Source organism: Callionymus lyra, chromosome 12, assembly GCF_982586985.1.
Source record: "Callionymus lyra chromosome 12, fCalLyr1.hap1.1, whole genome shotgun sequence".
In the NCBI taxonomy this organism is placed as follows: Eukaryota; Metazoa; Chordata; class Actinopteri; order Syngnathiformes; family Callionymidae; genus Callionymus; species Callionymus lyra.
The window spans coordinates 20406932-20434873 of NC_141829.1; the positions used below are offsets into that span (position 1 = coordinate 20406932).

The 27942-nt window shown below is 39.1% G+C and overlaps 2 protein-coding genes across 11 annotated transcripts in view; both read left to right on the forward strand.

Annotated features, from left to right (window-relative positions):
* lmo7a (LIM domain 7a) overlaps positions 1-27942 on the forward strand; it is a 62368-nt gene that overhangs the window by 20163 nt on the left and 14263 nt on the right. For 9 of the 10 annotated variants that reach the window (XM_087804783.1, XM_087804779.1, XM_087804781.1 and 6 more), the window contains exons 5-14: positions 1309-1415; positions 10395-10425; positions 12005-12118; positions 13800-14010; positions 15202-15451; positions 23348-23377; positions 23917-24019; positions 25077-25219; positions 26412-27036; positions 27118-27348. In XM_087804783.1, the coding sequence (XP_087660909.1) occupies positions 1309-1415; positions 10395-10425; positions 12005-12118; positions 13800-14010; positions 15202-15451; positions 23348-23377; positions 23917-24019; positions 25077-25219; positions 26412-27036; positions 27118-27348 (1845 nt within the window). The remainder of the gene's footprint in view (positions 1-1308; positions 1416-10394; positions 10426-12004; positions 12119-13799; positions 14011-15201; positions 15452-23347; positions 23378-23916; positions 24020-25076; positions 25220-26411; positions 27037-27117; positions 27349-27942) is intronic. The other variant, XM_087804780.1, reaches the window with a different exon arrangement.
* LOC148068596 (LIM domain only protein 7-like) lies at positions 16145-20875 on the forward strand. The gene is made up of 3 exons (XM_087804790.1): positions 16145-17404; positions 18377-18523; positions 19863-20875. Exons 1-3 carry the CDS (start codon positions 17124-17126, stop codon positions 20644-20646), a joined length of 1212 nt encoding a protein of 403 aa, XP_087660916.1. The 5' UTR covers positions 16145-17123; the 3' UTR covers positions 20647-20875.

The window sequence follows — 27942 nt, forward strand, 5'->3', positions numbered from 1 at the left end:
CCCTTAAAGTTAAATTATGTGTATCGAAATATATTGTGTTGAATTGTATCATAAATATATGGAGGAAGTTTCAAACTACCCAGCATTTCTCCTACTTGTTTATAAGCAACTGATGAGACATTTTGAGGCCATAAACCAGCAACCAATCAGGTGCGAGCGTTGCCAAATTGAGTTTGGTGTGAATATACCTTCAGAAATTGCTAACAAGGTCGGCCATCTATGAGCTATTCAAGTAAAACCACTGTTTGACAACATAAGGAAGAAAGGTTGAAGAGATATTGTCTCTCAATTGACCAAAGACGTCCGGGCGTCTCCGCCATGGATGCTGCCTCCGCGATCCCAAAATATTCCCTATTAAATCGTCTATAAGCAGTACAGGGTTCAGCCAGTAATGCCTCATGAAAGGTTAATAACCTTCATTATTGTTTTGTTTTTTTCTCCTGAGAGTTGATCTTTGACCCCCTCATGATCTCCGAGTTGTGTCAAAGTGTCGTCAGGAGACAAACAAAGCTTTTAGCAAGAGAAGCCTGAGAGTTTAACTCGCTCATGAGCACACTTTGCTATTTAAATATAGAACAACCCATAATTACTCCAGCCCATGTTGAAACCACTTGTCATTACACAGATCCCTGCTAAGTCCCACTGTCCCGAAAAAAGGGGAAGTTATTCACAAGTATCAGCTCTGCCTGGACGTGTGTGTTTTTTTTAAATTTATAAAACTTTATTGAACTCACACATCTGTGCGGTCTATAAAAACCATCTGACGGCGAGTCGTACGTCCACTCCCATGGCTGCTCGCCCTCGGGGCAGTTTCTGTCACCCAACCTCATGTTTCTTAGCAACCAAAAATGTCTCCAAAATATGCCACCACCCCGCAGATTCCACAGGTATTCTCAAGTCAAAAAAAAAGGACCTGCCAGGGGAGGGGACAGTTTCAGGGTGTGTTGAGTGTGTGTGTGTGTGGAGCGACACAGTAGCAGCTCGTGCAGGCTCTGATGTCATATTTCCTGGTCTTGTGGTTTTGACCCGTCCTACAGGTAGCGTCGCAGCTGTCAGTCACGCACTTACATGCAAACCCCCCCCCCCCCACACCTCACTCACCCCCTGCATGTGTGTGTTTGTGAGCGGATCACTTCTTATTTGCTAAACACATGCTCCTCCCTGTCTAGCTCTGCTGATATGAACTTTGGAAGCTGCTGACACTGTCCCTGCCAGTGGATTCTTCAGTGATTATTCTCTTGTCTCAGAAGGTGGACGACACTCATCACTGACTTCCTCCCCCCCCACCCCCAATTCTTTCTTGCCCAGGACAACCTCAACGTCTTCCTGAAAGCCTGCGGGAAGCTCGGACTAAAAGAAGCCCAGCTCTTTCACCCCGGGGACCTACAGGACTTGTCTTCAAGAGTCACCGTCCAGTGAGTTTTTTTTTTGTATTTTCATAACAACCTCTTGATACTCGATACGGTCGCTCAAGTCTTGCCTTCACTGAGGAGCGATTACTTGGGACTAGACAGGAAACACCGGCACATGGCTGGATTCAAAACTCAGCGCACAGGTGCTGACAAAGGTCAGCACTATTTTCGGGGGGTGGGGGGGTCTGTATTTCGGTGTTCGTCCGCACCTGTTTGAGGAGCTACTCTCGCTTAATATAGTTCAACAATTCACTTATTGTGGTAGTGAGAGCCGTGAAACCCAAAACACTCAAAATAAACGGGTAGGAATCACATCTTTTAAATCAAATTTTCCAAAAAAAAAAAAGATAATTAGAAATAAATATCACATAAAGTTACATTTTAGTTCATAATGTATCCCGTATCTATACAAATGTCACTTCTAAGGGTTTTTGGGGGGGGATTAGAGTTCAGGCTTGCACAAATGAACTAAATATACCCTCTTGAATTGATAAAAAGTCAATTACTAAAACATTTTAATTGCTGAATATTTAAAAAGGAACGTATGGTGATAAAAAGGTGTCATGAATTTCAAACACATATCGGTGTGAAAGGTTTATCCTGTTATTCAAACTGCAGTGATGAATTGTTCTAATTTATTGAAGCAAAATGTCGCCTCCAGGCGACGATAGTCAATTAAAGCGTGTTGCTTCACAGCACTGAGTCACTAAAATGTGCCAAGTTGATTCATTAAATGAAGGGTTTGAGATCTGATGTGAGAGGAAACAATAAACAGATCAATTACCGTGACGACCCGAATAGATGGACCAAAGAATCGAGATTTTATTTCCTATATTTCAAGCAATATTGAAGAAACATTTTGCTAAATAATTGATCTAAAAATGATCATTTTTACATTAGGTCAGATTCCTAACAACAACAATTCTTGGTAAATGACAAAATGTCATGTTACACAATGAAAAAACTGTTTGAAATTGTCAGCTGTCAGTGTAATTGTACATAATTACACTTTTGAACCTGGCTTTAAAAAGAATGTTTTTAGCAGTAGATAGCAGGTTAAGTAATGAGCTGTTGTCAATGGTATTTGTAGTTAAATCAACCTTCTGTCACACAAAATCAATTGGCTTTACTGTCAAAAATAGGTTGTACTCTGAAAAACAAGAACCTTAGATGATAAAAGACAGTGTTTGGATGGTAAATCTTCTGCATTTATTTATGTAATGAACTTTATTTCAGTTGATAACATAAATTAATGTAGAATTTAAAATCATTTTTAAGTCAAGGTAAGTAAAATACAACAAAAACTATTTTAGTTTTATTATGATGTTTGTTAGTTTTAAGGCTGGTAGAATTGACTCAAGAGTTTTAATCAATTAAACCTGAAACAATGAACACCACAAATGTAACTTGATTCATTCTGATCTTTTTTTAAATGCGAATTTCCAATGGATTTAGGGACTGTTGTTCCAAAAGAGCGATATGTTGAACAACCTGTTGAGGTGTGTCTCCTGAGTGAGGAAACTATGCTGTGCTAGCACAATGAAGGCAAACATAAAACCTGACAATTGTGAGGCACGGACGCAGAATTTGGTTACGTCATTAAAAGCTTTTCTCGGTGATGTATCTTCACGTCACTTCAGGTTGGTCGCTGCCCCTGATCAGGAGTTTATTTTTAGCCATGTCATATATCAAAACTAGAGAAAATAATAATGGTGTTGACGTCACGGCAATAAATAAACTGAGCTGTGTACATATGAAAGCGAGACACACCTGTCTCCTCGCTATGACGTTCAGAGATAAGGTCGTATCAGGCTAACCGTGTGATTGACAGTCTTATGATATCGATTTGGTACAAAAGTTTTGTGGATTATTAGTGAATAAATGGATGTAAAAGACGTAAATCTAACATACACTGGTTGAAAGGGTGGCTGTAGTTAAACCTCTCCTTCCAGGTTGGCGTGTGTTGAGAAAGTATTGGGTGAGTCGTCAAGTTATATTTAGGGTCTCGCGGGAAGGTTTGACGGCGAGGATTGAATGGATTGGCTCAAAATACTACGACCCCCCCACCCCCCACACACACACACACACACACTCTGAATACGCTGTATGTGGTCACGAGAGGTCACGATAGGTCACGAGTCTGTGGCTTCTAATGAAATAATATTTTTTTCAAATATTTTTAATCACTTTTTTGCATAAAACTTATAAAATTTGTACTATTCCAGTAACATTGAGAATCGGACAAGACACAAATTATGTTTTTGGTGATTTTGATTTCACGGCTGATCCTTGTGTACAGATTATTTTAGGGTTGCTACATGTGATTGTCACATAAGAACTGGGCAGTACCGTAGGCGTTCTTGAGGATCTAGTTCAGTATTAGGATTCTTTTGGGAGGGTTTTGTTGTGCTTCTCGATGTTGTTGTTGTCGTCGTCGTCGTCATCATCGTTGTTGTTGTTATTGTCGACGTTGTTGTTGTTATTGTCGACGTTGTTGTTGCAAAAGTGACTCTTGAATGATGGAGGCGGCAACTATTTTTGCTCTTCTCAATTTGGTCGTGTTTTAATAGAAAAACATCTTGTTACATAATGTAAGATTAGATAACAAGAAACTATTTCTTTCACATCAACTCAACTCCAGACACACAGGGCTACAGTTGAGGTCATCAGCTGTCTTTGACCCCCCCCCCCCTAAATAAAGTGAGTACTCAGCTTTCTTATACAGTGATCCCTGTAAGCACCTGTTCAGTCCTGTGAATGAATGAAGGCTCATTAATTCCGTACAGCTTGACGTTAGGATAAAAAAAAACTGGGAAGGTTGCAGTAATTCAATGTAACAATTTCACGCTCCACCTTTTATCCCCCCTCGACTGTGGCCATTAATGGTGACCTTTGAGCTGTACAGTAACTCTAGTTCTGCCCTCGGATCCATCTGGAATGAATTTATTGCTCTATAGCAGCACGTTATGTAACCATCCGGCCGATAAAAAAAAAACGGACAGTTATCGCCGACAAACCTTGTCCATCTGCATCGCAAACACACTTTATGTTGTAAGAAAAGTGATTCATCCTATTGGATTCAACAAGTATTTGACGAGGAAGTACGTTGTGTTTAGAAGAGTTGAAGTTGATCTCCCGGTTACAAGTGGAACGATCCACACTCAGAGCTCTTGATAATATTTTTTTAAATCTTGATTTTCAGCTCAAAAACAGTGCAAAGAAAGAAGCGATAAATAAATGGCCACCGTAATTGTAGATGGCGACACTACAAAAATATCAAAGAATAAATCAATTTTTGGACGTTACATTTGAAGTTCTTAACTTGCTTTTCCTTTATTTGAAAGGTGCTTTTGTAATTGGGAACTAGGGAGTTCTTTTTAAGAAACTTTGCTTGTGAGAGAGATCTCATTTATACGTCATCAAACAAAGGAAAAATAATGTTTGAACCGGTCATTTCCGTTCAAAAGTTTTTGCTCAAAACACATTAATTGGGAAGATAACTTTACAAAACAAGGGTGAAACCATTGTTTTAATTAATTTATGTTACAACAAAACAATGTGTTATTTATTGTAGGTCCTGTTCGCTTTTGATTTTGCGCCCCTGATACGCAGAGTACTTGCGAACACTTGCGTCTTTCTTTCCGACTCACCAGCTGTGTCTTAACTGGAACACTGTGGTGAGAATGATGTCAGTGGAACCACCCAGTCCTCACGTCCAACTGGAACACAGGATAATAACCATAGACTGGATAATAACAGAAAATGAATGAACTTGTTGAGAAAGTCAACACTCCATTAATGCATCGCTCTCGAATAAAAGGACTCATACTTAGATTTTCTGATAAGCAAACTTTGTATGAAAATGCTCTTTTATTCATAATAGCAGGCTTAAAAACAATAATCATATATATTTGCCTGTGTAAAAATAGTGTAATCATTAAAATATGTCTGATCATATCTGTCCGTAGTATTTCAGCTTTAATATAGGGATCTCTGTACATCACTTTTGACTACTAACAAAGTTGGTTTTCTTTTTCATTTGTTTGTTATCTTTATTTAATCATTTTCTATATTAGTTGATCACAATGACATTTATTTGCTGTTAACTGCAGCTCAAGAACGCCTCTTATCTCCAAATTGATCATTCTTGAAGTCTATTTTTTGATGTAATGAATCTGTGTCGACACTCATTGAACAGCGGGTGTGTTGATACTTAGTCATTCCGGCGGAGGAATCAGCCCCCCTGCTGAGAGGTTCAAAGTCTCACATGTTGATTTGGAGAATTATTGACAGATTCTTGCTGGTTGCTGAAGTGACAATTCCATCTGAACAGGGATTCATGATGAAAATAATCAACCATATATTTTTTAACTACACTTTTTCAACTTAAAGTCATTTTATTTTCATTTATATTTTAATAAAAGTATATATATATAACTTTAATGACTGTATCTACTTGGTTTCATTTTTTTTTTTTTAATGTATTGTACGTTTTCATTTTAGTTGAATTAGTAAATATTCTTTTTTATAAAAATGTATTAGAGATCCACTGAACAACAGTTATACCGTGAGAACCTTTTTGTAAAAGTCAATTGAGTAAATTAATCTCTTGAAACTTCTGTAAATAAAAAAAAAAAACATTGTTAAGCAGTGTTAAGCTACAGGCTATTTTGGCACTAGTAACATAAATTAATCCATATTAATCCCTGTTCTGTACACATAACTGATGATTGTAGTAATTAGACACAACTACAACACAAGTTGTTACCGTAATAGTTGGTTAGCTTTAAAGGTATATTTCATTATTGTATTTTTATTATTAACATTTCAAACTCTAAATTTCTTTGACAGTATAACAGAAATATAATGCCTTTAAATTAAATGTATAATTAAATGCTAAATAATGTTGATTTATAAATTAAAGGATGCCGTTCTTAGAGGGTTTATTTAAGAATCAAATTCATTTAAAAAAGAACTCCATTAAAATGACTCACTAGTGAATGAATCAGTTATCTTTAGATGTGTCACATGAGTGTCCCGCTGAGCTGAATTTATTGATGGTAGAAGAATGTGGCGGCCTCTCCCTGACGCGACACAAAGGTCAGGTTTGCACAAATGAAAGTGTTGCAGCAGATCAAACGCCATCAGTATTGAGTGTTCAGTACAGAACTCGCCCCGGACGCTCGTATTGTTCAGGTCGCCCAACGAGTCGGAGCGTCTGAGCGTGGATGCAAATGAGAGAGAGCGTCCCGTGTGAGCGTTTCAGGTGTGGTTCCCGTGAGTTGGCAACCGGCGCTGCCTCATCCCGGCACCGCTGTCGCGTCTTGTCGCCGGGCAAACTGTTGTTCGGGCTGCGAAGCCAAACAAGGGATGGCTCGGAGTACGCTCAATAAAGTCTCCACGTCGTGGACGCAGCCCTGACTGTCAACAGGCCACACAAGGGACATATTTGTGCGTCGTAAGTAACAAACAAGCCCCTCCCATTGTGACACAACGATGCCCAACACCATCTTACTTCCCTCCAGTCGAGGCTTTATCGGACTTATTTCAGCATCTGTGCTTCCCGAGCCTCAATAAGGGGACGTCCCTGAATGCAACACGGTGCCTTCATCGTGCAGGTATACATCTATATTTTAAGAAAACGTTTGAACGGTGTGAATATTTGGGTTTGAATGCTGTGAGATCACTCGCAGCCTCAGGGCCAACAATAATGTTTCAACAGGCTTTTGAAATATTATTTATTTAAGTTTATGATAAACAGTTATTGGTCAAATATTTGAATAGACGCTGGTTTCCTCGGCTGAGGAGGTTTCGCTTCTTTCGTCTCTAGAATACACAAATATTTGGATAGTAGGACTGTGGGAGCTTTTACTTCTTTGGTGGTGTCAGTTTACAGTTTTTTTTAGGAAAGAGATGACGAGTGCGAGATAATGAAGCTCACAGAGGAGAGGGTTGAAATGCTACTAAAGAAACCTTCTCATTATTTGAAATAAACTTTTAATGATTCCCTTATAATTGAAAAAATGCATATTTCCCTTTTTCAATTACACCTCCGGGACAGCAGGGGTGCTGTGATCTAACATTTAAGATTACAAGTGACCGAAAAATGGCACCATTTCTGCCTCATAATGTCGTGAACTCTTCATTTATGGTATGGTAGATGCATGTTGCAAATCTTTGACACTCCTCAAAGGTGTAATCCATCTATTCAAACATTATGCAAAATCAGATAAGTATGTTTTTTTGTTTATATTTTCAGTCATAATCTGCCCTAAGACTGTCTAAAACTAGAGCAGATTCACCTGCTCAGGTGTCAGGCGATACAAAGGCGATAACTCATGAACGATTTGAGTGATTAAAATCTGTTCATAAAAGAAAAACATTTCAATGAGGTGCGAAATGTGAATCCAGGATAAGTGAAAAATGCACACTGCTGCTGTGATGAGTTCACTGAGAGGGAGTGGTAGAAACCAAGTTTTTGACTGCAAGTAAGTCGTACTAAAACAGCTAATTATTGTATTCTAGATAGTACTAAGAGTACTTGAGTGGTGTAACTTTACATAATTGAACCTAAGTTTCAGTTTAAATAATTTTACAGCCATACAATCTAAATAAACTCTAAAATCTTGATAGAAGTCAATATTTTTAGGATTGACTTTGTTAAAGGAACTCATGGCGTCATGATTAAACTGCTATTTAACCCTTGTCCAGTCAAGGTTACCCAGTTGTCTGAAAACAAATGGGACCCAGAGACAACACAAGGGATACCTCAAACACATTTGTTTAAAGGACTTCGAAGAAGCTAGTTTATAACAATGGTCGTCTTTCGAAGAAACAGCTGCTGCTATTATAATAACAACACTAATAAATCACTCCTCTGCAACTTTAGTGTAGATTCATCCCAAAAGTCCCTTTTCCCTCCACCCAGGACTGTCTTGATTTTTTTTTCAAAAGACACAACATTGTTTGCAATATTTCAAAATCTCTCTGGTCTTTGTTGGCTAGAATTCGTCCACTGGGAAGTCGAAATGATATAAAACAGAAAGTTGAAATCACCGCCTGTCGAAATAGACTGATGGGAATAAAACCCACATCTTTCCTCCTCTAAATCTATCACTTTTATTCCTAGGATAGTTGTGACATGGTTAGATGTTTGGACTGTAGACTGACACTTATTTATTCTTCAGTTTGATTCCAAGCCAAACATCTCTTTTTGTGTTGTTGTCGGGAACATTGGAAAGCAAAAAGGAAACTTGGTGAACGCTGGAACGCAACATTTAAAGGCGCAGACCCCGTTTTTATTGCATAATAAAGAGAGAGGTGAGGTGCCCTTGAGCAAGGCGAGCCCGGCAGCCATCCACAAAAACGACTTTGTCTACATCACAGAGTTTCTTTTCAAGTTTTTGCAAGATACAATCATGTGTTAAATATTTTTGATTGACTGAACTTTAACTGGTGAATTTAACTAGACCTATAACGTACATTTTTACCATCGACAGTAGAGTGTAATTTTTGTTGTACATTGTTGTCGTCAACTCTTTATTATTATATATTCTATAAGTACTTTGTTGATTTGGACGTCCTTAAAGTTCTCAAGCAAATGAAAGTGGTTTACATTTTTTAGCCTCTCTGCCACCCATATTATCTTATCGTAGTTGACCCTTGTGTTATCTCTGAGTCAAGGTCAGAAACAACACAATGGATACCACAAAAACATTTGTTTCCGGGCCACCGGGTCACCTTAGGGTCACCTCAGATAACACAAGGGTAAAGTGAAAACTGATTGAAATTCTGACTTTCAGCCTTTTTAACATTTACATTTTTTAATTTTCTTCCTTTATTTTAAGGCAATGGATGAATATAATAAAAATAAAAATAAAAAACTAGAGAAAACTTGACTCTTCACAACAGAATTGATCATATTTATTAAAGTTTCAAGGAGATATCAAATATTGAACTTAAAAATAAAGTTTAATGTATAATTGTAAAGTGTAATAGTTTAATTCTAAATTTTAGTTGTTTGGCAATTTAATTTGTTAAATCAGAATACAAAGAATCTTGACAGCTGTGGTGCATGATGGGATATTGTATGTAGTGGAAGCGATTCAAGTATATTGGTAATATTGGTAATAAACAAATTTAAGATCATTGTTTTAGATAAAGGTATTACAGAGATTTCAAGATCAAACTCAACAATACAGTTTTTGAGTTTTTGTCATATTAACTGACCATTTCCTAACTTTTGCAATGCATGATGGGAAGTGGTTGGATGTAAGTTTTCCTTTAGTAATAAATAAAAACAAAATAAACTAATGGGGTATTAATAATATATGATGGGCAAGCAGTGGCCTTAGGTTACATATGGTTGAAGGTGCAAAATGAATCTCGTCTCCGGAGAATCTTGTTTGTTTAGGACACAAATAAGTTAATTTCAGGCGAGATAAGAAAAGCGTTTGACTGATGACACCCTGGTCTTGCTGTGCTGCAGACACGTGCTCTTGTTGTCATCGCAGGATTGTGACCCTCCGACTACGTGTCACTGTTGTTACTGTTCCTTGTTTACTCGTCGTCAGCCTCGCAGGTGACACGAACAGAATGTTCGCCGGAGACACAAGCAGAAAATAGCTCACAAGTTGACTTGCAGGAGCAGCAAAGTGATTTACAAGCCGGCAGGTCGAATTGCAAAAAAACCCTGGAGTTGTGACTCTAAAAAAGTGTCTTCTTTGAAACATGAAGAATGTCTCCCTTTTAGAAGCAAGTAAACCCTGAGGGATAGTAAATAGTAGTGAGAAAAAAAGTGTTTTCCCTTCCGAGTGCATGTGTTTGTTTTCTCTGTGCACTTTTGTTGCGCCGGAGTGACGCGACGTCGCGATTGTGCTCCGGGTTTCCAGCTCTTTCACTGGCGAGCGAAGCCCCCCCAGTTCTTTTATTGTCACTTTCACACACACACACACACAATGACAAACCTCTGTTTCTCCGCAGGGATCAAGAGAGCAGCAGGAGGCTGAAAAATGTGAGTTTAATATCATATTCCTGGATCAACTGTGTTGTGTTAAGCTGGACTCAAATGTTTTATTAATGCTATTTAAAGCGGCAATATTCACCAAATTAACAAGTCGACCGTGGCATATGGGGCGCTGATGTTTCCACTTTTATTGCCACTTGCAGCTTTTCCGGCCGCAGCTTTTTTTTACAGTTTTCTTCACTCTCACTGCCTGCGGTGTCAGTTTTGGCTGCAAAGGTTTTTGAAAAAATGTTTCACTGAAACTTAAATACTCTGTTTATTATCACAGAGAAAGTTGACTAAAAGTTATGATTTATTTAAACAATAGAAGATGAAGCGAACGCAGTGAAATATTTATAAATATGCAGCTTAATATTTCTCCGGAACGAGAAAACAGATCCTTTCCTGCTTCCTTTTGTCACACGGTTTTAGACTTTGTTATCAGCTACAAAGACAAAGCCAAGGACATTTCTGCCTCAATTGTTTTCTGATTCATGTCGTTCAGGAATGTCGCTCTTTTTCAATGAATGAAAAGAAAAGAGTTGAAGCATGAACTAAATCACATGTAGATTAATGTTCACAATTAAGATAAGATGGATTAAGATCAACAATTGATCATAATAATGTACGATAATTCCAAGTAACAGTAAATAATTTGAAATAGTACTTACTGTCACAGACAATTTGTTAACTACATATTTTCATTGACCTGCGACTTGGAAACCAATTATTTTGTATCTTGCAACCGGGCCAGGATTTCAGTCTCTATCCACCCTGCCTGCACTCTTGTCTTTTCTTCTCTTGGTCCGACTTTTTATTCTGTGTATAATGAATGTTGTCCAAATAGAAGAACATTCATCCATGTCATGTTTATCCAGAAGGTTCCAGAGCAAGTCAACAGGACTGTGTAGAGTTTTGAGATACATTCTGGATAAAGTAAACCTTGCATCACAGTACATAACTTTCAGGATACATCTGGACAAACCTAGAGTTTTTTTGCAGCCATCTTTACCTGATTGAAATATCTCTTTTGACCGTTTTTGAAATTAAAATTCAAAGGATTTTGTTGGTGATACGGATGACAAATCAATAGAGGAAAAATGTGACGGGGTTTTCACTTGTATGGCCTGTAACTGCTGCCGCAGAAGACGCAAATACATTTAAAATAATTGATTTTAAAACACAAGGAACACAATCAACTAAATTTAAAAGCTATACATGTACATGTGACCCTTATATAACAAAATGCTTTTATCTTCAACCATTCAACATTGTTTTAGGGTTGCTATATTAGCTAAGCTAAACTATTATTAGCTTTGACAACTGTAGTGTTGCGTATCTTACACATTGCATTTGCAAATATTTCTATTTTAATCTTACCATATATGTTAATATTTTTTATTTATTTTATAATAACACAAGAATAACCAGAAAATGTTGTATAATTGACACAAACCTAAAGACAAAAAAATAACATTTAAAGATGCTTTCAACTAATTGACCATTAATAAATGTAAACTGATATTAGTGTATTTTATCTATGTTACCCTTCGATATGTTTCAACGTAACCAATATCTTCTGCTCTAGGTTGTGATCACCGTCTACTGGCTGGGAAGACGTGCTCAGTGTGAACATCTCTATGATGGACCTTACCTGAACTTCAAGGCGTTTGAGGGACTACTTGGCACAGCACTTTACAAGGTACCAGCCCGTAGATCTGACTCAAATCGTTCACACTGATAATCATGCGGCAGATAAAGCTTAAGGCCTCGGTCTCAGGCGTGACTCTCTGTATCCTCTCTGGTATGCGGGGAGTCGGGGGGGTTTGCTATTTTAATCTTGTTTTGAACGGCCTTCAACTCTCCACGTCAGAAACAACCTCCTCGGTTCTTCAAGGAGATCGTGTTGCCGTCCTCTAGCTGGTGTTGAATTTGCCACTTTGCTTTGAGGAGTAATTCACCTGATGACAAGTTAACGGACGATTACATGATGTCATCGGAAGGTGATGCGATAATCTGAGATTAGCAGCCACTGGATCGGAATGTGGAGGATTTAGGTTGTTGTGAAAATGACTGGTCCACAGAAGAATTGTTGCTATTAAATCAGTTCAAATACATTTCAAATAAAGGTTCATTTTTAATTCTAATCAAGCCTTCGCAAAAAATAATTCACCTAAATTATATTTTATCAAGTGTACTTTACTATAGGTATAAGTATATTCATGTACTAAAATTATTCTTATTTGATACTTCACTTTACTTTCATCAAATCCCATAATCCTTTGCACAGTTTACTTCTGGATCACCACAATAATACAGTTGGCCAGCGCAAAGAGTAGTATACTGGATTTGAAGTACAGTTCATAGTGTCAGATTTACTTGAGTAAAAGTATACATCAGTGTAGTATTTTGAAGTATAGTATGTTTAAAGTACACTTCAAGTATACTACTTCAATTTAAGTATAAATTAAGTATACTCATGTAACTTGAATATCCTTTTTTTGCCAAGGGATAACAAAAGTAAACTTTAATTATACTACTTAAATTAATATAAAATAAGTATATGCATAGTACACTTGAAAATACTTCGTTTTCCTAAGGGATATCAAAAGTACACTTCAAGTATACGACTTCAATTGAAGTATAAAACAAGTATACTCTTAGTACACTTAAATATACTTCCTTTTCATAAGGAAGGTCAGAAGTAAACGTCATTGTAATACTTCAATTTTAGTATGAAAGAAGTATACTTATAGTACACTTGAAAATACTTTGTTTTGCTAAGGGATATCAAAAGTACACTTCAAGTATACTACTTCAATTTTAGTATAAAACAAGTATACTCTTAGTACACTTATATATACAGGGAGGTCAGAAATAAACTTCAACCGTACTAGTTCAATTTTAGTATGAAAACAGTATACTTATAGTACACTTGAAAATACTTAGTTTAGCTAAAAGATATCAAAGGTACACTTCAAGTATACTACTTTAATTTTAGTATAAAACAAGAATACTCTTAGTACAATTAAATATACTTCCTTTTCATAAGGGAGGTCAGAAGTAAACTTCAAGTGTAATACTTCAATTTTATTATGAAATAGGTATACTTATAGTACACTTATAGTATACTTCCTTTTCATAAGGGATATCAAAATTACACTTCAAGTTTACTACTTCTGTTTAAGTATACTCATAGTTCATTTGAATATACTTCTTTTTCATAAGTAAACTTTAAGTATACTACTTCTGTTTTAGTATAAAAAAAACGTTATACTCATAGTACACATGTGCATACTTGTTTTTGCTAAGGGAAGTAAAGATCCCAACCATGACAGCAGAGAATACAGCACAGTTTGAACACATGTCTATGTTTGTTCCAGGCTCTACAGGAATCCTCCAGCCAGAGAGGCAGCAGCGCCAGAGACAGTGGATTCGGAGATAACTGGAGCTCGGAGCGAGAGGAGGCTGAACACCCGAGAGGAGACGGAGGAGGAGGACACAGGAGAGACGACTCCCTGGACAGTTTGGATTCTCTCAGCTCCCACAATCTCAGCATCTCATCTGACACGACACTCAAAGGCAGCAGCGAGGGTACTTGAGCCACAACTACTCTGCCTCCTATTTGCATGAAACATGATCTTTACTAGTCGATCTAAAAATACATTGTAAGCTTAGATCTGTCCCAATAGAGACGTTTGACTTTCACCGTGGTTGCTCCCTCTAGTGGTGTGTTAAAACCAAGTGTAACATAATGAAGTTGTAATGGCTTCTACAAGTACACATGCGATTTATTTTATTTTAACCATCTTTAACATTATGACCACCTGTCTACTGTACGTCAGTCTACATATGTGGAGTCTAACTGGTCATGAAATCCAGTTTAAACCTCCTTTAAACAGCTTTATTGACGATATAAGATAAAGAAATTAATACAATTACTAGAGAAGGGCAAACACTAATATAAATAAAAATAGTTAGTTTGTATATATATATGTTTGTATTGACATATATGATATTCAACAGCACTTTTTTTAAGACTTGTGTCTTTGTATTTTTATCATAGTCATTTTATAGTTTATATTTCTATAAAGTATTTGTCAAATTAAAATCAATAAAAAAAAATTGTATTGATAATTAACATGCCAATATTTACACGTTTGTTCATCTGTGTGTTGCAATTAAACTTCTGACCTTTAGATGGCAGTAATTACATCTATTAAAACTTAAGGAACAATATAAACCGGTGGGATCCTGTAAGATGACTGAGGACGAGAGGATACAGCCGACTCCAGCAGCTTTTAAAGCTGATGTTTGGACACATATTTGTTCTAAAACAAATTACATGTGGTCTGTAAATTATGCACCACCAGAGTCAAGCACTTGGAGAATACTACAAATATATCCTCGTTACTACAGTATTGCAATAAATCGTATCGTTGCCTTTGAATCATACATACTGTATGATGGCCAGATGTTTGCCAATACACATCCCAAGTTATACAGTCACTAAACTGGATGGAAAACAAGATCACCAGATTAGTTTAATAGTTAAATAGGTTCTGTTGGGATCAACATCAGCAGTGACTCTCTCCGACAGACTTCTCTGTAAGAAATTCCATCTCCTTCCACACTGACTTGTAAATTAGGAAACCCCCCCTCATCCCCTCCTTCCCCGTCCTGTTCTGTGTCTACTCCATAACTCACTCGAGCCAATTTCCGTCATCTTCTTCTCTCAGGTTCTGTCCAATCTAACACGTTTTGTCTTGTTTTTCGCTTCTCCAGGCGGTTGCAGTGACACCGAGGTCGACTCTGCCCTCAGGATGGCCGACAACAAGGACTCCCTGAGTTACCGCCGTTCAATCACCGTCACTCCCAAAGTCAGCACCCAGTTTAACCAGTTCCTGCCCACCAAAGACAAGCAGCCGGCCTACGTGCCGGCGCCGCTGAGGAAGAAGCGAGCCGAGCGCAATGAGGACAGTCGGCGGAGCTGGGCCAACCCCGTGTTCACGGAGGAGGACGGATCTCTGACCAGGTAGGTTTGGAATCCATTTGGCACTCACATGAAAGCTCTTATTGAACTGGTACTTCTGAGTTATATTTGAAAGTTTTTCCAATTTTTAAATGTAATATTTCCCCAAAATATTGACTTTTTTGTGTGTATTTTGATTCATTTATATCAATATTTATACTTTATTTTCCTTCTTTTCTGTTTTGTACTCTAGTTACAAAATATAAGTGATATTTCTTCTTCTTTGTTTTCCGTTTCAAAAACCAACAAGATTGTTGTTTAACTATTTTTAAATTCTGGTAAATATATAGTTGGTCTCCTTGTGGATCACTTTGTTTGTGTGTCTTGGTGATACTGTTCTGTGGCTGTTGTTGATCACTCTGGGTTGTTGAACGATGACTTCAGCGCCCAGAACTTCCCCCCCGACCACACCGTGGACCCGGGACCCCCCCAGCTGTGGGACTACAACAGCGGCAGCGACTCCGATGTAGACAGACCGGACCCCGATCTGGTTCTGGACGACCTGGCCTGCAGGCGCTTCCACAGTCCCTCTCCTGCGCCCCCCGCCAACTTTGCGGTGCCCATAAGTCCCGGGTCGGGGGGTCACCGGGACTCCCTCTCTAAGGTCACCGAACCCCATAATGTTGTCCCTCAGAACGTGACCTCGCTCAGGTCAGAGACACGTGATGCGTTGCTGTGCGTTTGATCTGCCTGCTGAAGAGAATGCTTCGTTTTACATGGTTGACTGTAACCATGAGCGCCCCCTTTTGGTCAAAGTATGCTACTGCTGCTAACAGAGCTCAGAAGCATTGGGTTTGCTTGACATTTCTTGAGTTTCAGTTGATTTGTTGTGTTGGTTTTTAAGTGAAGATTGATTTTGCAAGTTACGCATGTTTGAGAATATCAATTGGATTTTCAAAGTCTTCTACGAGTCTCTTCGCGTCAATATCAGACTCAGAAAATGTTATTAAGAATTGTAAACACAACATAGGCATTTCTTGTGGTGGCAGAACAGAATTAAATAATGACATCTATTAATCAGGTCTGAACCCCTTATTAACCCTAATCCCGCCAAAATATAAAATATATGATAGAATGACTGAGTGAATGAGATTTAATACTATTTACATCATTATTCGCAACATAATACATGCAATTTTTACAAAAATCTTCCTTATGTAGAAATGATAAGTTTGTTATTTGATTTTGTTGACTTTCTAATCTTTAAAATATACAAAAACATGGTTTGATCCAGCATATTTCACCTCAAAATGACTGCAAGCTAGCACGGTTATCAGCTATCTTAGCTAGCAGTATACAACCATATACACATATACCATTAATTCCAAAATTTCCTTCACTCTGCATTACAGTTAAAAGTAAACATGTTTAAACCCACATTCTCATAGATAAGACTTCGTACCTAACCTGCTAATTGAAGCTTATAATGTTGGAAAATTCTGTTGATAGGTTGATACACTATCATTTTTGCTAGCATTATCTTCAATATATTGGTATTTTGTCACCTGAATTTTGCAGCTTTTGCGCCAGTGGAAAAGACGTCATAATTGCGAATAAGTCCTGCTTGCGCTTGCTTGTGCGTCACCTTGTTTTTTTTTCCGCGTGTGAGTGGTTTGCTGTGGTTGCTGGTACAAAATTCGCTGACACCTAGCTGTCTCTCTCGAGCAGCAGTGAGATGGTGAATCCGAATCACCGCCCCGGAGTTTCCCATGTCAGCTTGTTTAGAGAAGGATACGACGACTCTGAGGACGAGGACGAGGACGACGTGGGCTACGCCGACCCCGTGCAGGACGATCTCTACACGCGTAAGATCGGCCTGAAGCCACAACCCGTCAACCCCACGTCGTACGATAAGTTCTTGCCGAAATTCTGGACGCCCGAGGAGGACGTCCACATTCAGAAGATCAAAATGGGTTCTAAGAGGAGACCGTGGTACAAGAAGATGCAAGGGTTCAGGTGTGTCAAGATGGAACTCGTCATTAACAAACAATCCACTCGTAACACACCAGCGTAACATTTCTGCTTATGGCCTGATTTCTACTACTTCTCTAAAGCTTTTTCACTTTATTATTACGCTTAATACTGTCAACTTTTATATCTTTTAAAGGAAGGGTAGGTGATATTTTCTTTTTTGCTATCCTGCCTGAAATCCCTTTTTACAATTCTATGAAAGTATATCAGTTCCATCAGAATATTGAATAGTTAAATTAAAAATGTGAAATATTGAAAGGGTGGATTATTTTATTTCATTTTTTAAGCATTAAATTATTTGTATTGAATAATTGAATTCAGTCATTTATTTGCTAGAAGGTAGAATTAGATTAATTTTTTTTGATAATTAAAAAAAAGGAATACAAAAGTTTTCAAAATGAGTTTATTTCTTTTTACACATAGTTTGATGTTATATTCTGTATTATTGAAAGATCTGAATTCAATATTTTTTTTATTTGTTGCCTTTAAACATTTTTATATTGAATACAAAACAGTACAAATACAATTTTTAATTTTTATAGAAATAGTAATGTCTAACATGTAAAAGAATCTGAAAAAATCTTCCAATATATAAATTATACAATTGTTTTTTTTAATTAATTAAATCCTTGAAAAAGTTAAAAATAAAAAGTAAATAAAATACATTTTAAATTAATTATTACTCCTACTACTTCCATACATTTCAAAGAGTATGGTGACCGTGGAAGGTGAAGATGAAAGTGTACACGGGGTGGAACGTCTGGGACAGGAAAGCTCGATAAGACGTAAAGATAGGAGAGTGAGTTGAATCTCAATATAAACTCTCATATAATGTTTTTTAACCCAGCACTTCATTCAACCTTCAATTTAAATATCCTGCATCATCATTTCCCTTCACAGATTTTCATTTTCTGTCATTTCCCTTCTCTTTTTCTGTCTCTCGTCGCCCTCATGTAGCGCTCAGAAGTCAGGCTCTTCCTCTGACGATTCCGACAGCGACGTCGTCACTCGGCGCTCCTCTGGCCCCTCCCCCTCCGGACCATCTCCCGCTCACGCCCGCAAACACGAGGCCTCGGCTCGCCCGTCTATTGTTGTGGGGAAAAGGTCCATACAGCTGCATGATTGTGACGCCCGGGAATGTTCTAGAGAAACCCAGATTATTAGCGGCTTCTAACGAAAGTGCTTTTATTTCAAACGGGGCAGCTTCGTAACCGACTAATCTTGAGCCGTCTTGCTTATGATGTTGACATCATTGGGTGGAACATGACGTGGAGAAATAGATCGACAAACACTCTAGAGGCGACTGTAATTGATAAATTCAATCTGGTTTGACAACCTTAAAAGAATAAGTTTTAGCTCAAGAATTTGGGAGAAAAGACGTCATCAAGTCTGTTATTTGTTATGTCGACTCATTGCCCAGGGGCCAAATTTGTACCGCCAAGTCATTTGAGGTGGATCCGGGGGTCGATAAGATCATAATAAGAGTTATCTCATTTAGAAGTTCAAAATATAAAGCAAATATCTTTGACCATTTTAACACCAAATAAAAAACTTTTCACGGACAGAGAGAAAAGATATATTTAGTGTTTTTTTTCCATTTGATTCATGAAGTCATAAAACCTTTTTTGTGATATTCAAACAGTTTTTATTTTTGTTTGGTTAATACATTTTGTAACGCAGGCCATGGGCCGAATGGAATCTGCTCAAGGGCCACAAATGGCCCCCAGGCAACCACTTTGGACGTGCCTGTGCTAAGCCAAGAAACACATATTATTGATACAGTAAAAATGTCTAAAAACCAAAATGTCGATGTGGAAGGAAAAAAGGAATTGAACGGGAGGATTTTCGGTTCTTAACATTTCTGACCGACAATCACAAAGTAGTGGTATTGATCGAGGCAGGACCAAAATATTAAATCGGACCAATTTTTACTACTCAATTATGAATTTGGATAAAATATATGTCAGCATTAATACCTATGACGAAGCTTCATGAAACAGTATAATGTTGTTTAGAGGTCAGTAGGTGGCGCCACCACTTTAAAAATGATGTGATGATTCATTAGAACAGTTGTTCAAAACAAAGAAAAATAGTGCAGGGACGCCATCTAGTGGACTCTGAAAAGAATGACACTGCTTCATGAAGCTTCATCACACCATCACTAGTTTAAGTTGCAGTTACTAAGTTTAAATAGCACACAGTTGGTCAATATAAAATATAAAGTATATAGATTCAATGTCAAAATAAAAAAGCCTTTATATAAAACCATTATTTATGCATCTTGTAACACCCTACTATCTGCAAAACTAAAAATTTTGCGTGTGATTGAAAAAAACTCTTCAAACATCGCCTCGTTTTCAGCCTGCTGTATCTTTTCCCTTCTGTGCCGGGCCCGGCCTGCACTCACACACTCTCTGTCCTCTCTCTTCCACCTGCTCTGCAGTCGTCTCGTACAAGCACTCACTCAGCCCCCCGACACACAGCCCCCTCCGTTACCCCCTCCACCTCTAGTGTTCGCCCCCGTGGACCCCACCTCCGGTCCCAGACTGGTCAAGTGCGAGAAGAGGCCCCTCCTCGGGCGCCAGGATCCCCGGGAGCCCCCGGACCCCATCGATTACGATAGCATCGTCCCAGACCTGGAGAACGACGACATGTACGCCAGGAGGACTCTGGCCTTCCAGTCCAACGAGAACCTGGTCCTGATGAAGACCCGGGTCAAGCGCCGCCTCTACTCCTCCGAGCCGCAACTCAACATCGTCGTGCAGAAGCGAGCGGACGCCGAGGAGGAAGAGTACCCCGATATAGAGCAGGACGACATCGTGTTCCGCAAAGAGAACCAGCTTCAACAGAACCGTCCACTTTCCGGCGCCCCCGACAACTACTACCCCATGCCCGTCCCGGAACCCTGGGCTCTACCCGATGACCTGAAGGCCAGACTTCTCTGCCCCCCGTGCCCGCTGACCCGTAAATCCACCGAGAACAAGGAGAACGACGTCGAGGACCATCCGAAGACGGATGACATGCTGATGCGCAAGTTTGGGGCGAGTTCCGGTCGGGGCTCATCGGTCCCCCAGACGGCGCCCTCTGTTCCCACTTCCTGTTGTGAGGGTGACCTGCAGAAGTGGCAGGAGATCAGAGAGGCGAGTCGGGTCCGATACAAGAAAAAGCTTTTGGTGGAAAGACTTGCCGCTTTAAGAATGTTGTCCGGACCGGACGACCAAAAATGACCCACAAAAAGTTTCATGTCGAGTTATGGAGGTTGTTCGGTGGCGTGACGCTTGAACAATGTTGCATTAGATCCGTGTTAGAGTATGTGTCAGATTCTTGCTGGTTATCTCTTTATCTTCCCCTTTTTTTTGGAGTTTAAGAATCTGTAAAAGATCCATTTTGAGATTGTACGATTGGTGCTGCTGTGTTCCGAAAGCTTATGAAAAATAAAGTGGATGCTGGACTTGACCCAAGAGATTTATCTCGTAAGTGTGTGATGGACTGGAGTTAAACGGCCATTTGTTGACCTTCCCTGGCAGCTACAGAAAGTTCAGCCATGTTTTTCCCCCGGAAAATAACTTCACACCGACGTAGGAGGATCAGAGTGCAACTGGGGTGGAGCGTAATAAGGTTCAAGCGCGAGCAGAAGCCAAACATTGTCACCAAGGCGGTACAGTGTAATTAAAGGTCCGGAGACTCTAGAGATTCCTCGTCTGTCCGAGAAATGATGAAAGTTTTCTTGTAAAAAACGGAGTTTTCACATGAGCGGTCGAGCACAAGGAGTCCATTCAGCTCAGAGTTTAGTTCATGACCGTTTGTAAAGTCTGTTTCCAGTCATCACAGTTTCCAGGCAAACCAGTCTGTTTAGACTGATGTCCGCGGTCCTCACTGAATCGCCATTAAGGGGGGATTTTTTCCTAGAAAGTCTTTACGACACACATTGACTGATGATTCATTTGGTGTTTCCCAAATCCACTTAATATTTTGCGTACGCAAGTGCTTTGCACTTCGCAGTGTGCGAAAATGTATTGATGGACACTTTCCACCCTCAATGGCCGTCCTTTTTAGTGACGTAGATGACGCTACGTCTAGAGCCACGGCACTAAACGGAAGCTACGTCACTGACGACGCATCTTCGGAGCAAATACCAGTGTAAATGTCTCGAGAAAAAACTCATAACAACAATAATAATACAACTTAATAACTTGTTTCGATTGGTGAAAATCGCGTTAAAGTTATAGAGTTATAACTCATAGGGTATATATAGTTATAGCTATAGAGGAACGCCGGCTGCAATCAGCGTTAAAAAGTAGTAGAAAAAGAAGCTGTCCAGTCATTTCCGGTAAGTGTGTAGCGAAAAGGGTTTGATTTAAGACAGTACTACCCTGTTGAAAATTTGTCTTACAGTGAACTGTAAAGCAGTGCACTAAGAGAAGTGCGCAATTTGACACACAGCAAGTTTTGGTTGGGCTTGTTCAGATTCTTCTTGTTCCTTTGTGTTTAGTCTTTTTTATATTGTTCAAAAAAAGTCAAAGGCAGATTCATTTTTGAGCCTGTTTGATCTCCGCTGCTGAGGTTCTATTACACTTGAATTGATAATAATTAATAGCATCAACATTACATCAAAACAGTTTGTGAAGCTAATTCTTGATACTACATTCAGTACACCGGGTGATTTTAAAAATAGAAAACTAAAATAAAAAATAAAAAACTTGGGAAGGCACTGAGACAGTACATTCTTCTGCCCAAGAACCAATTCCACATGATTAAAACAAACATTAAAACACATTAAAAACAGGTTTGATCACCAAAGTAACACAGAAGATGATCTATTTTGATGAAGCTTTATAGAGTCATCTGCCTGAGCTCTGTTGTTGAGCGTCAGCTGGGAACAGCCATACAATTGAATGAGGAAATTTCCAACTAAGTCAACAACATTTTTTCACTTCTAGCGCAGCGAGTTAAAAAAAGAAAAACATCATCGCCTTGGCAGAGACGATGATCCTAAAGCCAGAAATGTTGGGAATACATTGTAACAATACTGTCAACAAAACTGACATTATTGAAAGTTCAAAGTATATATTCGTATAAAACATTGTGTATCACTAGAGTCACTAGAAAAGTTATTCTCTTTAACTCCTGATATCATGAATGTTTGAATCTACATACACATGTTTGTCTTGTTTTGTACTTGTTTAATCATTATTATGCTTTAGTTTGGATGGAAAGGTTTATAAAAAGGGAATTTTACATCAATAATCTAAAGTATATGTGTCAAACTCAAGTCATTTAATGTGGATGGATAATAACTAAAGTAGATAATGTATATGTTGATTATGGATGTTAAACAATCATACAAAGATTTTGAATAAAATTAAAACTAATGTTGAAGGAAAGGAATTGGACGGGAGTGTTGTTGAAATTGTAGAAATGAGCCTCAAAGAAAAATCAAAATCCTTGTAAGGTTAATAAACATTTTTGCTCTGACGAAAATATCTTGGCCTATTGTTGGATTGAGGTTTATATCCCTGATTTAAAGGTCCAATAAAAATAGAGTTTCTTAAAAAAATGTATGCTGAAAGGTTAAAACCAATAGGATGTCAAGAGATAATGGATTTTAAAATTAGTCTAAGAAAAAAAATGTCCCAATGATATCTTTATGATCTTTTTAGTTTCATATTTCTGATCAAAACACTGTCAACGACCTTTAAAAAGATACATATTCAGGTTCACCTTCCTTTTAAAATCACTCTGAAAACTGCAACTTTAGTTTTAAAGATGATAACGAAGCCATAAAGGTAAGTCACTTTCTTTAGAAGAACTGGTTCAATTCTTGCAGTCATTTTGAAGCCGTGCACTACCATCATGCTCACAGTGAATATATATATATATATATATATATATATAAAGTTGTCTATGGTTCTCTCCCTGGTTTCCTAGACAACGCTTCATGAGCGAGAATATCGACGGGTGAGTTGACATGAGCCTCCAGGAATGTGGCACAACAGTTGCACCGGCCTCTTACAGTCACACCCGCTGGCCCTGTTTTTTTGCTTTTGTTGCTGCTGCTCTGCCCGTGTTGCTGCTAAACGCTGACACATGACATGCTGCACCGTCAGTGAGGGAGGGGGCGGCGGGGCTCACGGCGTCCTATTGACAAAGTGAAAAGGGTGATACAAAAGCATAGCAGCCCATCATTTATCCGGACCGTGTTGGTCTCAGTGGGTACTTTATTGACGTGCTGCACTCATCATGTGCTCAGAGAAATATCAATCTGAGGTCAGGACCTGCAGGTAAGAAGTGCATGACTAGAAGAGCTTTTTTTCTTTTATTCTAACCCACTGAGCTTCTTTTCGGCTGCGTAAACTAACCACCGTGGACATCTGGAAGCTGGATTTTGTGTGCGTCATATTTGCGTCATATTTGCGAGTCATTACAAGACTGACATTTAAATATTGCTTAAATGCCACTTACTAAATGTTGGGTTTTATCTTCTGATATTTCCGCAGAAGCAAATCCACCAGCGATATCCAGGGGATCCGTCAGGAGCAAATGGAGGAGCTCAAGAAGTATCGAGAGCAGATCAAGCAAAGTGACGACAAGTGGCAAGATGTGAGTCCAAGTTGACTTCAGCAGAGACGAACACACAGTTGTCAAAGCACTTTTTATGAGATTGTTATCCTTTTATCATGACTATGATGAGGAAAGTACTCTTGATGATGTTCCAATTGGAAGGATGATGCTCTTAAATACTTTATATCCACTTCATTCATCTCCTGTCTATACCATCATTTATTTAAACATCATTGGTTTTCTACTCCTTTTTTTTTCCCGGGTATATCCATCAGCAAAATTCTTTATCAAAAACTCACTCCAAAAAAAGAAAAATCTCTAGAATGTCTCAAGTTCTCCCAGATGTCGGATCATGGAAAAATTGCGCTTTCTTTAAATACTTCAATATCAAAATGTGTTTTTTTTCCATTGTAAAGTTCTTTCTGTTCAGCAATGTTTAAGTAGTTTTTCTCTATTCACGTATGAGCATTTTGAAAAGAACTAGATCTCATGTCATGGATTGTCCACCCTGTCTGCACTCTCTTCTTCACCTACGCTACCTCTACTCCCTGCATCTATCTTACTTTTGCATTAACAGGCTCCTCATTGGATCATTTATTTTCAGGTGGCATTTTACCGACATGCATGGGATGTGTTTTTAGAACCATCTAAAAAGGCTGTGACACGTTTCAACAATGGCAGCAGGCTTCTTAGTGCCCTCTACTGGCTGCCCTCGCCTTCACACGGCAGCACATTTTTATTAAAATAAATAGTAATTATTTGAGAAATATTTCACAGTTATCAAACGTTTTTAAGGAGGAGGATGATTTTTAAAAATATAGATGAGTCTCTAAGTGGTATTTATTCATGTTTTATCGTTGGGGGTTGGGTTTTCGGGTGAAATACTGGAGTCTTTAAGCAGCATTTGGGTCACAGAGTCCTCTACACACCGGGGAGGTGAGCCGAGGAGGAGCCTAAACTACACAAATAGAACACCTTCAACTGTCTGCCCTTTTTTTTTTTTTTTTTTTTTTTTTTTTTCCTCCTCAACTTTCCAGCCCAACTCCCAGAAACATGATCAATCTATTAAAGAGGAAACCGTCTGCTTTGACTGCAGGACCTGAGCAAATGGAAGAGCCGACGCAGGAGCGTCAACTCTGATATCGTCAAGAAGAAAGAGGAGCGGGAGAAGATCGAGCAGATCACCTTCTCCGGGGATAACAGGAGGTCCAAGACCTTCAAGGAGATGCAAGAGGAAAGGTGAGAGCGCTAAACTTCATCAGATGCAGAGGACACCAATGCAACGTAACACTCGGAAACACCTGTTGTTCTTCTTTTTTTTAACGGCTCAGAGGTGAAGACTTTACTTTCCTAAGCCAGGTAAAGAGAGAGCATGACGTTTCATTGACATTCGATTTTGTTTTTGATGTTAAAAGCTTCATCTAATGTTGGCTGGGATGTAGTTCCACCCACTTTTCATCCGTCTGTTTATCATCAACCACAATTCCACTTTCAGGTCATGACCTATTTATTGTAGTTCTTGGTTCATGTGTGAGGAGCAGAGCAATGGAGATATAGTTAAAGTAGGGAAGAGCAAAGAAAATGAAATGAAGATAATGACCTACAAAGCTAAAATATGACCTTGAAAGACTTCAGTTTTCTGATTCAATTCATTGGATGGATGGATGGATGGATGGATGGACGGACGGACGCTTTATTGATCCCTCGGAGGAGAAAGCATTTGCAATAAATCCATCCATCCAAACAAACATCCTCAGCATCCACAGGCTCCTCTCCATGCACTGCAGAATGGAACACATTTTACATTTACTACTATGTAAGACCATTAAATATTCTTGATAATGGTAAAAACAGGGGGAAAAATGGTATCACAAAATCTCTATAGTCATACTTCGATGAAAGTAATCTAAAATAGAAATATGTGAAGAAAAAAAATCGACATGATCTCAGTCATAAGGGCCACATAAATACTGTCAAAGGGCCACGTATTGTCCAATGACTTTATTTTTGCGGCCCTCATGAGTTCAGAGAAAAAACTGTAGTAATGTTTCCGACAGCTTACTAACAATTTTATTTTGAATTAATTTTTAGTTATTACTAGTTAAACCCATTTTTGTTTTTTAAAGTTTCATACTCTTCTCCCCGCCCCCCTTTTTTTGTTCATTTCATTGGTCCTTATTTTTACTTTTTTCTTGTCCCACAAATTAATTTGAAAACATATTCAGAAATGTTTGTATAAAAATACATTTCAAAGGATAAAATAACTATTAGCTTGTTGGCATGGCACAATTGTACTGGATCTTTGTTTTTTAAGCTTTTCCATTACATTAATGTTCCCTGTTTTTTCGACAGTCACTGTTTGTTTTGATTAAAAAATTGCACAAGTATAAAAAATGTTGATTTTTTAACCCAGGTTTTTTTATATCTCCAGAGAGAACAGAAGAAACAATAGCCTCGGCCGTTTGTCGTCGCTACACACCGACGACGAGGACGTGTTCGAGAAGCCGTCTGCTCAGCCCAGATCTCTCCCTCCGAGGAGCTCCACCATCGACACTCCCTACACAACATCTGATCTCGCTCAGAGGGAAGTCAAGCCAGTTTCTCCTAAAGCTCCCAGTCGACGCTCGCTTGTGTCGCGCTCAGAGGAGGTGGACAACCCCTCCGCCGTCGCCTGGAGCAACACCTCCCTCCTCCGCCCCAGATCCTCCTCCCCGCAGCTGAGAAGTTTGACTCCAGAAAATACCAGTAAAGTGGAGGAGACCCGCACGACCATCACCACTAGCACCGTCAACTCCACACGCCCGGTTTTGCGGGAGCAGGTACCGAGGCGCCCGCTGTCCCGCGTGCAGACCGATCCGGCTCCGGCGCCCTCTACTGGTTCTCTGTACAAACAGCAACCACAGTACAGCTCTATGGAACCCAAACCTCCAGCCACGTCTCGGGTTTCCGCGTCTCTACCAAGACCCTTCCAGATATCGGACAGCACCCGACTGGTCACGCCAAGACCTTTCGGGATGCAGTCGTCCCGCATCTCTTCACTTCCTCGCACTTTTAGTGTAGGTTTGCCAAAGTTACCAAAATGTTACCTCCTTTATCTCAACCTTACTTAATTGATTCCTGGACGTCCTACTTAATAGGGGGACAGCGTCACCAGGAAGGTCAACGGTGACGTGGACGCCGCCAAGAGGTCGTCGGTGCCGAGTCGCTACCATCAGTTCATGACCCCGGAAGATGAGGAAAAATCTCAGAGCAGCTCGAGCAGCGAGGACGAGGAGGAGCGAGAGAAGAGCGCCACCGTCAGGCCTGCTCCACCGCAGGTCGAGCGCAGAGCCGTCGTCGCTCCTGCTCCGGTCAAAGCTACAACTGAGGTACTTGATCCGGTTTAAGATTACTAACCATATTTGAGGATAACATTGTGACTCACTTTATAACTCGGTAAACCTTCACAACACTCACTCTGTCTCATTCCCTCCCAGTGAACTCATCACCAATTATTCCTTATGATATAAAAATTGTGAAGACAAATCAAAGTCAAAAACATGACTACATCACCAAGAATATCAATCTATCTATCCATCTCTCTCCATCCATCTGTCTATCTTTAACCATTGTGTTATCTCAGGGTCACAGTGACCCGAAGGCCTGAAAACAAATCCAGAAATACACATGCAGTGGTGGAGGTTGTTCACCTTAACCCAAAGTCAATACAAGGGATACTACAAACGCATTTGTTCTCGGGCCTATGGGTCACCTTGACCCAGAGACAACACAAGGGTTAAAATATTCCCAAAAAATGCAAAACATTTTTTAATCGTTGATAATCCCTTAAATATTTGGCATATTTAATCAAATGCATTTGTGGTATCCATTGTGTTGTCTCTGGGCCAAAGTAACACGTAGTCCCAAAAACTAATGTGTTTGTGGTATCCCTTGTGTTTCCTCTGGGTCAAAGTAACCCGAAG